General features: G+C 40.1%; 1 protein-coding gene across 1 annotated transcript; it reads left to right on the top strand.

Moving 5' to 3' along the window:
- The first annotated feature begins 369 nt into the window (after nucleotides 1-369).
- On the top strand, nucleotides 370-13384 carry HMGB1 (high mobility group box 1). Its single transcript, XM_042456380.1, has 5 exons — nucleotides 370-558; nucleotides 8690-8851; nucleotides 9372-9517; nucleotides 9743-9917; nucleotides 11526-13384. Exons 2-5 carry the CDS (start codon nucleotides 8702-8704, stop codon nucleotides 11694-11696), a joined length of 642 nt encoding a protein of 213 aa, XP_042312314.1. The 5' UTR covers nucleotides 370-558; nucleotides 8690-8701; the 3' UTR covers nucleotides 11697-13384.
- The last annotated feature ends 278 nt before the right edge of the window (nucleotides 13385-13662 follow it).

Below are 13662 nucleotides of genomic sequence, written 5' to 3'. Positions count from 1 at the left end.
AAAAGCCCCTTATTAGTTGTCCTGTGAGGGAGAAAAGGCGCGCAGGGCGTGGGCGGAGGGCTCCTGAGGGAGACCGAGGGGATGCCCTTCGGCAGGCGGCGACCCTTTCCCTCCCGCGCTGCGGACGGAGCCATTGCCTCTGCCTCCATTGACTACCGCAGCCGTTTCAGCCTCGCAAGGGCTGCACATCCCGCCTCCTCAGACCCCGCATTTTTATATTTGCGCGCCCTTTCCATCCCCGGTGACGTGTCTCCCGCCGCGTCCAATCGGGAGCCGCCTCTGGTCAGGACAATGGAAGGCGCTCCTCCAATCGGAGGGGCGCCTGCCTCGGCGGCGGCCAATCGGGATGCGCCTGTGTTGAGAGTAATGTTACCAGCGCCGAGAAGAGTGTGAGGAGGCTGTGCGTATCGATCCCTCGCTCTCCCTCACAGCCATTGCGGTGCATTGGGCTCCATAGGAAGACTCAGGCGGCAGCGGCGGCGGGCGAGGGCCATCGGCGAGTGTTGCGGCGCGTGTTGCGTTGTGTGTTGTGTGTGGAAGGGAGCCCCCCGGCAGGCGGTGAGTATGATCCGCCGAGGAAGCTGCGGAGGGAGGAGGAGGGAGGGGGAAAAGAGCTCTGTCTCCGAAGAAACACGTTTTTAAAAGCGGGGAAATAGTTGACACGCGTCTATGCACGCTTCACACAATGCCTTCGACACGAGTCAAGAGGAATTAAAATACATATATAGATTAAGCATTATACTTAACCATATATATATATATACATATATATTCCTATTAACGGAGGTGTTTGGAGCCGAAGTGAAGCGTGTTCCTTCGTCGTGTGAACGGGGTCTCCGTGTGGAAACGCGTGTCAAGAAGCGGAGGGAGAGGATCTGGGGTGGGAATAAGCCGCTTAAAGAAGGGAAGGGGGAGTGTGTGGGATAAAAGGCGGGGTTCGTGTGAAGGGCCCCTTCTAGGATCGGGGCTTATCCCGGGAGTGCTCCCGGTCTCCCTCTTCCCTTCTGCTGGGCGTTGTTGGCCTCGGCGGGCGATAAATCACCTCGGGAGGCTGCGCTTTGGCTGGAACATGGCTGACTGTAGAGCCGTGTGGAGAGAGAGGAAAGGCAGCAGCAGCAGCAGCGCAGACCAGGCAGAAAACAAGGAGGAGGAGGACGGAGGCGCGCTCTCTCTCTCTGCCGCCAGGGGGCGCCCTTGAGGGGCTCTCAGGCGCCTTGCCTTCTCCTCTTTCATCTCTACGTCTCTCTCTCTCTCAGGCGACCGCTTAAAAGCCCCAGCCGTTCTGTGGCCTCGGCTCAGCAAAAGCCCTCCGCTTCTTCAGCCGAATAACATCGTCATTTCAGTTACATATATTAATTTAATTTAGACACACACACACACACACACATATATATATATATTACTCAGATAACATCTTGCTTAATTTATATATATGCACACACACATAAATACGTATTAATATAATAATAATATAATATATATATTTCAGTCAAATAACATCTTTTTGAACTTATATATATTAATTTATATATATACATATATATACACACACATTTATATTGTGTATATATATATATATATATTCAGTCCAATATTTATATATATATATATATACACACACACACATACATAATGTAAATGTGTATATAAATTAAAAATGATTTGACTGAAATATACACACAGTATAAATGTGTGTGTGTATATATATATATAAATTAAATATGTTATTGACAGAAATATATACATATACACACAAAATAATATAAATATATATGTGTGAAATTAAATTAGTATATATAAATTAAAAAAGATGTTTGAAAAATATACACACTATATATTTAATATAAATTAAAAAGATGTTATTTGACTATATATATATCTACATACAAAATGTATGTATGTATAGATATATACACACAATGTGTGTGTGTGTATATATATATATATATATAAATTAATATATATAAATTAAAAAGGTGTTATTTGACTGAATAGATACACACAATAATATAAATGTGTGTGTGTGTGTGTATATATATATATATATATATTATTGGGGGGGGTAATAAATAGGAAATAGTGGGTGGCTTTTTAATTAAAAGGCAGCACGAGGCGCCTCCTCCTCCTCCTCCTCTAATGGCTGAAGGGAGCTTTGAGAGAGAGAGCGAGAGACAGAGGACGGTTTCTGAGGGGAGGAGAGTGCGCGCGCAGCCAACGGACGCTCGCTCTCTTTCTCTCTCTCTCTCTCGCGCGCGCGCTCTCAAGCAAAAAAAAGGGAAGGAAGGAGCCATATTCTCTTTTGAGCTGCGGCAGCAGCCATTCTGTGAAGCGCTTGGGAGCCCAGTGTACAAAATGGGGAGAGAGCTTAGGCTGCTTCTTTCCTTAGAGGCTGAAAAGCGAGGTCCCACACAGAACTCACAGCCCATTTCCTCTCGCCATTCAGGCGACAAAATGGGAGGAGGATTAGCAAGAGAGCAGCCTTCTTTTCGACCTCCTTTAAGGCGGAAGACGCTGCCATTGTAGAAAGAGCTCAAATAGGCACACATACATACGCCCCTCTCGAGCTGCATTTGTTATTATCACCCTGGTAGAAGAAGAAGAAGAAGCCACCTTGGAAAGGAGAGCCTTTTGCCATAAGGAGCTTATAGTGCAGCTGCTACATAGAGGAGGATGTTAAAAATTGCCTCAAGGCTTAATAATAATAATAGCAACACAGTTGGATGTTTGACTCTCACAAAACTTGGTATTCATAGGTGTGTGACTCTCATAAAACTCAGATGTAAAATGAGTGTAAATATATATAACTATATATATATATATATATATATATATTCATTTATTATTGTTGTTTTGAGGGAATAGAGATAGGCAGCGGCTTTTTCTCTAGAAAGTGTCCATAATTAATATAGATAAAGGGGCACCTTAGAGTCTGACTGAAAGAAAGAAATGGGCAGCATGAGCTTTTGTAGACTTCATTCTACTTCCTCAGGTTCATTTTAAAATGCATCTGAAGAAGTAGACTGAAGTCTACGAAAGCTCATGCCATCCATTTCTTTCTTTCAGTGAGTCTCAATGGAGCTACATGATCTCTACATATTGATTTTACAGAGTAACACGGCTATGTCTTTGAATTCTAATATAGATAAAATTCACAATAGCCTGTGGCCAAAACACTTATTATGCTTGTGAATATATATATATATATACTGTATATAGTTCAGTTTTTACAAAAGGACTTAGGCGTAGAGGGATATTTAGTGCTGACAGGACGTTTAAAATGAAATCAGGTGAGTCACAGATTTTTAGTTAGTTGCTCACAAGTAAAATACATGAGTGTAAAAGTGTGTTTTAAGCCCACAAGTCCCTTGGTTTCTTTTTATTATTCTTTCATCACTACATATCCCTGTTAATCCTGAGAATTAACCCCTTCACTGACACCAGCTTCCACTGTAGGCTTTTTAAAAGAGTTGTTTGCTTGGCAGAAACTTTAGACCGGACATGTTTAGTCAGAAAGTACATGCCAAACTGATAGGAAATTCTGCTTTCTGTGGCAATACCAGCTAGAAGTGTCCACATTTCCCTGGCGTTGTGCAATGGAAAGGAGAGGAGGCCTTTCGTAGGCAGTCATGAGGAAGCTTGGAGAAAAACAATGTTTACCTGTCAAAAGAGAAGGCCTCAGTACAGATATGAAAAAAGAGCCTTTGTAATGGGGAGATTACTGTACTTAATCTGATGAATTAAGAACCTAAGAACTTCTCTTCCAAATCACGCCAAAGTCTCATCTGATCCAAAGAGGCTGACCAGCTGCTCTATACAAGACATGAAAGCAACTGCTCTTTCCTGTGGTTACTCTCCAATAACTGTTACTGAGGCCTGTTACAGACAGCCAAAATAAAGCTGCTTCGAGTCACTTTGGAGTTATGGTATTTCAATGATACATGTGTCCTAAGAGTCCAAAGGCCGCACCAAAGCCACGCTCCACTCCTAAGGACTGGAATGCAGCTTTGGTGAAGCTTCCAGACTCTTAGGACTCATGCATCATTGAAATACCATACCTCCAAAGTGACTCGAAGCAGCTTTATTTTGGCTGTCTGTAACAGGCCTGAGAAGCAAGCTGCCTGCAGCCTCAGAAGACAGCATATAGCCATACTGATTGGAAGCCAGGGATAGCATTATCCTTCATTAATTGCTTAATCATCTTCTGAAGACATCATACCGAAACTCCATGTGTTCTGTTAAAATGTCAGAGAAGAAGGCAGACTCCTACTTTTCTGACACAATATTTACTTCAATAAACTTTTGTCGTGCCTCTCTCAACCTGTATCTTTTCTGTTTAATTTATATCACACCTTTCATCCAGTGTGGGACCCAAGGCATACATACAAGCCATAGGCATATGTCCAAAACACACTGCAGAAAGAATCCAGTTTGAGGCTGCTTTGACTTCCCTGACTCAGTGTTAGGGAATCCAGGGAATTGGAGTTTTGTGAGACATTTAGCCTCCAGAGAGCTCTAGTGCCACAATAAAGTACAGGTCCCAGTATTCCCTAGCACTCAGCCAGGGCAGTTAAAGTGGTCTCAAATTGGATTATTTTTTCAGTGAGTTTTGGACCTTAGTAACTTTTCCTCATAGAAGTTGGTCCAGCTACTATCATTAGGGTGTCCTTTTTTTGCCCTTTACCAGCTCTATAGTAGCTTGTCCAAGATATGGCAACCAGAATTGTATGCAGTAATCCAAGGATGGTTGCACTGTTGCATTGTATTAAGGTATTAAAATGCTGGCAGCTTTGTTTTTTATTCTTTAATGAACTTCTACTATGGAGTTTGCCATTTTCACAATAACTACACATCAGTTCAATATTTTCTTCGAGCTACAGCTTCAAGATCCCTTTCCTGGTCAGTCGCAGCCAGTACACACCCAGTTAGTATGTGTGCAAAATTGGGATTTCTTGTGCCAGTGTACATCCTTTAATATTTACTTCCATGGAACTGCTGTTGCCCTTTCATTGTCAGTCCAATTTGGAGAGAGCAATCCTCTTTTCCTTGTGTGACTCTGAATATTTGGTGTTTACAAACTTGGATCACCTCATTGATCCCTTGTATTTCCACACCATTTGTGAACAAGTTGAAAAAAAAAAGTCCCAATAGAGATCCTTGAGATCCTATACTGCTATTAATGCAAGACCTGACCACATATTCCTACTCTATTTTCTGTTCTTTTCAACCAGTTACAGATCCATAAGATAACTCATTATTATGAGTGCTACATTTACACAGGAGTCTTCAGTAGGGTGCTTTATGCAACCCTTTTTCAAATACCAAATATGAAGTGTATCGGACATGTTCATAAGTTTAGAAGGGAGTTAGGTCAGGGTTGGTAGACATGGCCTCTGCTGCAGAAATTTTCCCCCACAACCAGTTTAACATCCCACTCCCTGCAGCATGGTTTGAATTGGCACAAGGAAACTGTTTTGTGTTAATATGTGTACTGTAAGATAGTCAATGACTATGCTCTTTGCATTCACATTTTCATTCTCCTCCACCAGAAATCTAGAACATGGGCTTAATGCAAATACATTCGCACAAATCAGTTCTTGGAGAGCTAATGTGTCATAAAAAGTCAGTCCACATTGAAAACTGCTCTGGAAATGTTTTGAGTCTGCCCTTAATCTGCAAAAAGTGCTTAGACTGTTCAGAAATTGTTTTATTGTATGTACTTTTGTAGGTAGCAGCTTGTTTCATCAGATGATGAAGTAGGCTGTTGCACATGAACATGAATATAAATGCTTTTTTTAAAGACCGGTGAACTTGAAAGGATATTGTATACCCTGAATAAGGAAGCTGTTGCCCTTGGCATAATTTAATGCTGCGTTCAGTGGAGAACCTTGTGGGACAAAATGAAAGAAGTGAGGTGGATGGGGCATTTCAAGGAGGGAAGCTCACCAGGTGATCACTTTAGACCTCTTGCAGTAGGTCTACCTGTTCCCTGGTAGCCTATTAGAGAAAGAAGAGGTGAACCTACTCTCTTTTTGGATTTAGCTTTGATCCACTTTCACTGTTGACAGGAAAAAAGACTCCTCTTGCTCTCTAGAGCCCCAAGCGCATGCACAGTGTCAGTGGCAGTCACTAGTAGGAGAGGCTTTCCAATGATGAACAGGTGGTTGATACTGTACTGGCTCAAATAAATTGGTTGACATCCCTGTGCATAAGCTATTGCTGCTATGCCTTGGGAGCTTTGAGTTGGAGTCATCAACTAAGGAGTGTGTGTTGGAACATAGTTTACAGGGAGGGATAGGAAGTAAAGGATTCACTCATTTTAGTGCTTCCCCCTGCTGACAATAATTTAAAATATTTTTATCAGTGGTATATTATTAGGTATGTGCAGGTATTACAGAATTTTATGGGTTTTCTAGGTGTATATCCCCTTTCCCTCCACCATTCCCTTCTCCTTTTGTGTCGCGTCTTTTAGATTGTAAGCCTGAGGGCAGGGAACTGTCTGATTAAAAACAATAATTGTAAGCCGCCCTGAGAGCCATTAGGGCTGAAGGGCGGGATATAAATACCTAAAAAAATAAATAAAAATATATACACTCATCCCTCCACGTTCACTGGGGTTAAGGGCCCAGGACCTCTGTGAATGTGTGAAAACTACAAATAACATAAACACTGTGTTTATACCTGAGAGAAAATATCTCTAGGAATCTCTAGGTCCTCCAATGCAACTCTTTGGTCAACCTCTGCTAGACATTACCCCAGAATTGTACTGGAGGAGCTACATATAGCAAGTGAAGTGTTCTCTCTAGGTCCTTCAGTATAACTTTTGGTTAAAATTGACCATATAATTGCGCTGGAGAACCTAGGTATTCCTAGAGAAAACATATTGATACAATCTGTTAATAATCAAAGGCGCAAAAGTCAAAGCTGCAAATATGGAGGGACGAGTGTATAAATAAAGTTTGTCATCAGAGAAATTATTTTTGTTCTTTATCCAGTAACACTAAGGAGCTTATCACATGAACTTTAAAACCATCCCCAACCTCCCAGGCTGCAGCCGGGACGCAAGATGGAGGGAGGAATTATCGCATGCTTAATCGCCATCAGACTGGGTCCCAGCTTTGCTCCGCCAGCACTTTTTAGAAGCCAGAAAACTTCCCACTTTGAAAAGATGCTGGCGGATCGTGGTTGACACCCGGATTGGACCTGGGCTGACGGCGGGTGATTAGGCGGTGATTTAGCATACAATAATCTCCACCTCCATCCCATGTCCTGGCTGCAGCCCAGGAGGCTTGAGACCGTTTCAAAGTTCATGCAATAAGCTCCTAAACCAGTGATGGCGAACCTATGGCACGCGTGCCAGAAGTGGCACTCAGAGCCCTCTCTGTGGGCACATGTGCCATCGTCCCAGCACAGAGTTTGCCAGTGTTTGCTACTAGAAAGCCAGAGGGACATGGCACTTTGTAATAAATAAGTGTTCTGGGTTGCAGTTTGGGCACTTGGCCTCGAAAAGGTTCACCATCACTGTCCTAAACTAATTTCTACCTAGTTTTTATTTTTATAGTACAGACTATTTGAGGTTTGCTCCAGCATCAGAAAAAAAAATCAGCAAGTCTGTAGTACTGTAGTAAAATTCCTGAAAGTGGAAATTGTTACCTTCACATATGTGGGTGATATTAATAATGATGGGCTTCAATCCTGTGTGAAAACGCTGCTTGCAAAACAGGACTTCCTCATCCTTTCTTCTTCCCACAAATATTCCAGAGGGTCCAGTCTTCCTGATGATATTTTGGAAGGACTGTTCGGGGGGGGGGGGGGGGGATTTGTTTCATTGATGGGTTTCATTGGATTTTTCTCCTTGGTAGTAAATTATTGGAAAACCCAACGCTCTTTTGAATTTTGCCTTCCGATTTTAGGCCTGTACTAACATTTAAAATAATCAGATAATATCAAGCTTCCTATTTCATACAAGTTTCCATTTTATGTTGTACACTTATTTGGTTGCCTAAGACAAGTCATGGGTAGGAATCATGCTGAAAAGCTGATTTTGTAGACCACAGGCTTCCCCTTGCTCCCATTTTTTTCTTTCATTGAAATATGAGAATTGTTACTTCTGGAGAATTATAGTTCTTCACCTTGCTGCAGAAAAGTGTACCATCTGCCTTCTTGCAATAATATCTTTTGAAGGCGTTGAAATTGGAAGTTTTTGGAACAGGAAGCAACATTTTTGCCTCTTCCATCTTCTTGTGGTGGCACTGGTGCAGCTTCTGGGGGGTTCTGGGACTTAGACGCTTGCCCACCCTTGGCCTATATAGTTGTCCATGGAGGTAGGTAAAACCTGTTACAGAAAAGGGTTAAGAATGGTCCAAAACATATTGCAGAAATAATGAGTTTGAGACTATTTTTATTGCCCTGGCTCAGTGCTAGGGAATTCTGGAAACTGTAGTTTTGTGAGATATTTAGCCTTCAATGTCAGCCTGGTGCTACAATAAACTACAATTCCCAGAATTTCCTAGCACTGCACCAAGACAGTTAAAGTGGTCTCAACCTGGATTATTTCTGCAGTGTGTTTTGGACCAATGTCAGTTTGACCATTCTTAATCATTTTAAATAATTTGAATCATTTGAAATAATGATCTACCATACACTTTAGAAACTCAAGTGAATTCTCAATGATTTCTACTTGTTCTTCCAGGAATCATCAAAAATGGGCAAAGGTGATCCTAAAAAGCCAAGAGGTAAAATGTCCTCATATGCCTACTTTGTGCAAACTTGTCGGGAAGAACACAAGAAGAAACATCCAGATGCTTCAGTGAACTTTTCAGAGTTCTCAAAAAAATGCTCAGAAAGGTGGAAGGTAAGGACTTTGTTTTTTGAAACAATACATGCCCAGATAAATGGGATTTTCAAATAGTTCCTTGATTGAAGATTAGAAAATATCTTTGGTAATAAGATATACATGCAGCGTTGACTTGTGTGGATTTGATTATTCGCTGATTTGATTAATTTGCTCTCTAGGAATCTCTAGGTCATCCAGAGAAATTCTGCTGGACGTTGACCATAGAGTTGCACTGGATGACGTAAAGATTCCTAGAGAAAACACTTCTCTAGATATTTGTAGGTCCTGAAACATGATTCTGTGGTCAAATTCTGGCAGAGATTGACTACAGTTCTGCTGGAGGACCTAGAAATTCCTAGAGAGGTGTTCTCTCAGGTTATGAGGGCATTGTTTATTTATTTGTGGTTCCCCCGCCCCCCACTTTCATAGGGGCCCTGTGCCCCTAACTCCAGCGAATGTGGAGGGACAAGTGTATAATTGCAGACCACAGTTGAGTGTCATGTCAAATTGAGGGTACATACTGAATTGTTTCTTACAGACTATGTCTGCTAAGGAGAAAGGAAAGTTTGAAGATATGGCACGAGCTGACAAGGTTCGTTATGAAAGAGAAATGAAAACTTACATACCACCAAAAGGCGAGTCAAAAAAGAAGTTCAAGGACCCAAATGCACCAAAGAGACCTCCGTGAGTAGTTTTATACTTAGCATGTGTCATAAAGCAGCATTGTACTGATAATGCATTCAGGAGAGTACTAGTCGAATAGCAGTTAGTCACTGAGTTGTATTTTACTTTTATCAATCTATTTTGTTATAGAGTGGTTTGGAAATAGTACTAAAAGCTCCAAACCTGCTGTGCATAGTGAAGTAGTTTAACTTTTTCTATTCTTAAACTTCGTAATTTAATTTTCAGTTCAGCATTTTTCTTGTTCTGCTCTGAGTATCGTCCAAAAATCAAAGGAGAACATCCTGGTCTTTCTATCGGGGATGTTGCAAAGAAACTTGGAGAGATGTGGAATAATACTCCTGCAGATGATAAGCAGCCCTTTGAAAAAAAGGCAGCTAAACTGAAAGAGAAGTATGAAAAGGTAATTTGAATATCTATTTTTTTATTTCAGATATTTGCTGTGACACTGTTTATTGAAAAGATGTAGTTGTAATAGTCATAATACATCACTGAGGTTGGTCTGAATAAATCAAATGTAGGTACTAATAATGTGATATTAATACTGTCACATATAATTAGGTATACTGTGGAATAACAGTCTTAGTGATAGCTTCATCTTGTAGCCTGTGGGGAGACTAGTTTTAGAGGGTTGTGAAATATGATTGGAGAAATTTTTTTTCAGTGAAAGCATATAATAGAAAATAGTCAGAATTTCATGTCAGTATCTTCAATATATTTGTCCTAATATCTAGGCTTAAAATAAACTGTACATGTGCAAAACTGACTGGATCTGTCTCTGATAAAATACATGGAAACAGGGGCAAGGAAAGGGCTGGGTAACTGCTTAATATTTGAAAGGAACAACCATTGAATTTGCATGACATTTATGTTTCTGGTGGTGGTTTTGAATTTTGGTATACCTAAGAATTAAGAGAGAGAAAGAGCATACAGTGGTACCCCGGGATACGAAATACCCATGTTACGAAATTTCCGGGATACGAAAAAATCCCATAGGAAATAACTGTTCCGGGTTACGAAGGTTATTTCGGGTTACGAAGAAAATTTTGGTGCTTTTCGGCGCTATTTCACACGAAATCGCGGCTTTTCCCCATTAGCGCCTATGGGTTTTTCGGCTTACGAAGTATTCCGGGTTACGAAAGCGGCGGAGGAACGAATTAATTTCGTAACTCGGGGTACCCCTGTATACAAGAGAGTGTGTATGAAGCCACCTTTAGTTGAGTTGTGGTGTGCACATCCTACTCATCCTACCATCTGATATTGAGAAAACTTTTAAGTTTACCAGCAAACAGCATGAGTTGCAGCTTTCTGTCCACAGCAGGTTTCCTTTGCATTGTATTGTGTGACAGCATCTAAGATGTCCATGAAAATATTTGTTCACTTAAGACAGTGGTCCTCAAACTGTGCCCTTTATTTTAGACTTCAGCTCCCAGAAGCCTCAGCCATGTTGACCAATAGTCTGAGATTCTGGGAGGTGAAGTCCAAAATCCCTTAAAGAGCACAGTTTGGGGACCACTGACTGAAGAGGTATATTTAAAAAAATTGCTTGAAACCCATGGCTATTCTGAACAGTCATGACAAAACTACTGTAACTGGGGGACGAAATAGATGGGTGAAAAGGGGTGGCTTACAGCTGCCCCTTTTAGGCTGGATTGGGGTGGATAACCCCTAAGATGGCCAAAATGGGCTGTTTCGGCCTTGGGATTGTTTTTTAAAATGTATTTAATAAATTTTGAGCTTTGGTTTATTGAATGTTACATGCAGTTGAAAAAGAAAGACATACTGCATGCTGAAGGTGGCACTGTCTACTTTTTAACTGAAATTGATGAAATATATTAATAGGCAATTGGACAGAATTCTTTAACTTGTAATATAGACTATCTTCTGAGCAAATTATAGATTGTGAATTGTAATTTTGTCACAATGTGCACTGAGTAGATTTAGTTGAAGGAGTCACTCCATTGTAGAAGGGATATACATTACAATTGTTCTGATTTTTTTTCTTTCCAAGGATATTGCTGCATACAGGGCTAAAGGGAAGCCTGAAGTAGCCAAAAAATTAGCTCCAAAGCCTGAGAAAAGCAAGAAAAAGGAGGAAGAGGATGAGGATGAAGAGGAGGATGAAGAGGACGAAGAAGATGAGGAGGAAGAAGATGAGGAGGAAGAAGAAGATGATGAATAAGTCTCCTTTCTAGATTTTTTTGGTCTATAAAAGCATTTAACCCCCCTGTACACAACTCACTCCTTTTAAAGAGAAACAAAACCAAGGTTGTGTAAGATTTGTTTTTAAACTGTACAGTGACTTTTTTTCCTTTTTCTTTTTTCTTTTTGTATAGTTAATACACTACCAAATGCGTCTTTTGGTAGACCTGTCCTTTAGTGGTATCTCAGTGGCCACTAACCTTGCCTAGTACAGTATGGGGGTTGTAAATTGGCATGGAAGTTTATGGAGATTTCCTGTTGGTGCACAGCACAAATTAGTTATACATGCAGATGTAGTTCATTACTCATCTTCAGTTGTCTGCATCATAAAAATAGTAGTTGTTCTGTTTAACTGAATACCACTCTGGAATTGCAATGAAAAAGAAAAAAAAAGTTGTAGCTGTTGACATTCTGATTGCTTCTAAGTTAAATACATTTTTTAAAAAAAATTAGCATCGCTGTCCTTTTAATAGATGCCCTTGTAAAGACAATATTTTTCCTCCTTTTTTCCTGGAAAGTTCATTTTTATGCCCTTTTGGAATCGCATCATAATTACAGATAACCTGATGGGAGAGCTTTGATCTGTATGCCCTACATAATCATGATAGGGCAGGAAATAAAATCTATCCAGGAATATGCACTGCAGGGCTTTTTCTAGTAACAGGTCACAATAAAATAACAAAACATTTGTTCTTAGCTAATCTATATTTGCTCATTTTTTATTACATACGATGTTCTATGGGGGTTGTGTAAATTTACCAGTTTGGGAGATATGAGAGATGCAGACTTCATTGGCATGGATACTTCTAGGGAGGACATAACATCATATGAGTATCCTTGTAGGTCTAGGTAAAGTGTATATTCTCATTCTGATTTGTGAGGAAATTACCTGTATGACTTCATTGGTAATGAAAGTTGAATTTGCAAATATCTGAATGCAGAGGTGAGTGTACCTTACCTAAGTAGGTAATGTTAAATGCTAAATTACTGTAATCCTTTAAGGATACTATGACAAGTGATATTTGTGGGTTTTATACCAAGAACTCTCCTGGTACTAAAAATCCCACATGAAAAGATTTTACTTTGCTGATGTTTTTTATGAGTGGTACTCTCGCTTGATCTGTATAAATCTTCGTTTTCATATATACTAGTTTTTGCCCATTTTCAACATTTTACATTGTCTCAAATTAAGATGGGATAAGACATATCATTCTATTATTCTTATGATGCATTCTTGATGTTTGCCCATTTTGTAAGTTAAAAATAAGGGGAAAGTACTTTCCCCCCGCGTTTAGGTGTGAGATGTAATGTGCTGTTCTAATGACCTCTGATTTGATAAAATATAGGTTGCTTTGAAAACCAAAGTTAAAGTTTTTAGTATTCAGTAAAAAGTGCAGGCAGTTGACTCTTACATTTTCCTGCAAACTAATTTGGGGATTGATTGGCAATTCTGTAGTTATAAAATGATGGTTCTCAAATGCCAGTGTTTAAAGATAGGATTCTTGTAATTTTACACGCATTTTTTTGATGGAGTATTGTTTTGTTATACATTTTTGACTTTTAAGATTCTTACTTCAATTTTGCATTTGTTTATGTATAACCTCAGGAGAATACTGAACATCTGATTTCCTGGTTAATACTAATAAAATAATAATTACAGAGGTTTTATATTTTAGTTAAATGCGTTTACTTCAAACGTGTGTTCTTTTTTTTTTAATGACTGTGACAGGTATGGATCATCTTAAAGTAGATCACAAGAAGAGTTTCTTATCCCATTTGCACTTCTCCATGGATGGAGTAAGGGATCTCTGTTGAACAAAGTGTGATTGAGCATGAAGACTACTGGAGTGAAGGGAGAGATAGGAAATGACTTCTGTTAACATTCTGGAGAGGCTAGTTCTGGGTGTCTCTTCAGAAATAGGTTCAGTTGAATTCAGTGAGGCTTA

The sequence above is a fragment of the Sceloporus undulatus genome, chromosome 3, assembly GCF_019175285.1.
Source record: "Sceloporus undulatus isolate JIND9_A2432 ecotype Alabama chromosome 3, SceUnd_v1.1, whole genome shotgun sequence".
In the NCBI taxonomy this organism is placed as follows: Eukaryota; Metazoa; Chordata; class Lepidosauria; order Squamata; family Phrynosomatidae; genus Sceloporus; species Sceloporus undulatus.
Note: the sequence above shows the minus strand (reverse complement) of the source record. Positions and strands in the feature narration are given on the sequence as shown.

Excerpts from the sequence above, each read along its gene's own strand:
- HMGB1 (XM_042456380.1), top strand. The coding sequence starts at position 8,702 with ATGGGCAAAGGTGATCCTAAAAAGCCAAGAGGTAAAATGTCCTCATAT. Across the intron at positions 8,852-9,371 it reads AATGCTCAGAAAGGTGGAAG|ACTATGTCTGCTAAGGAGAA; the intron begins GTAAGGACTTTG and ends TGTTTCTTACAG. Across the intron at positions 9,518-9,742 it reads AATGCACCAAAGAGACCTCC|TTCAGCATTTTTCTTGTTCT; the intron begins GTGAGTAGTTTT and ends TTTAATTTTCAG.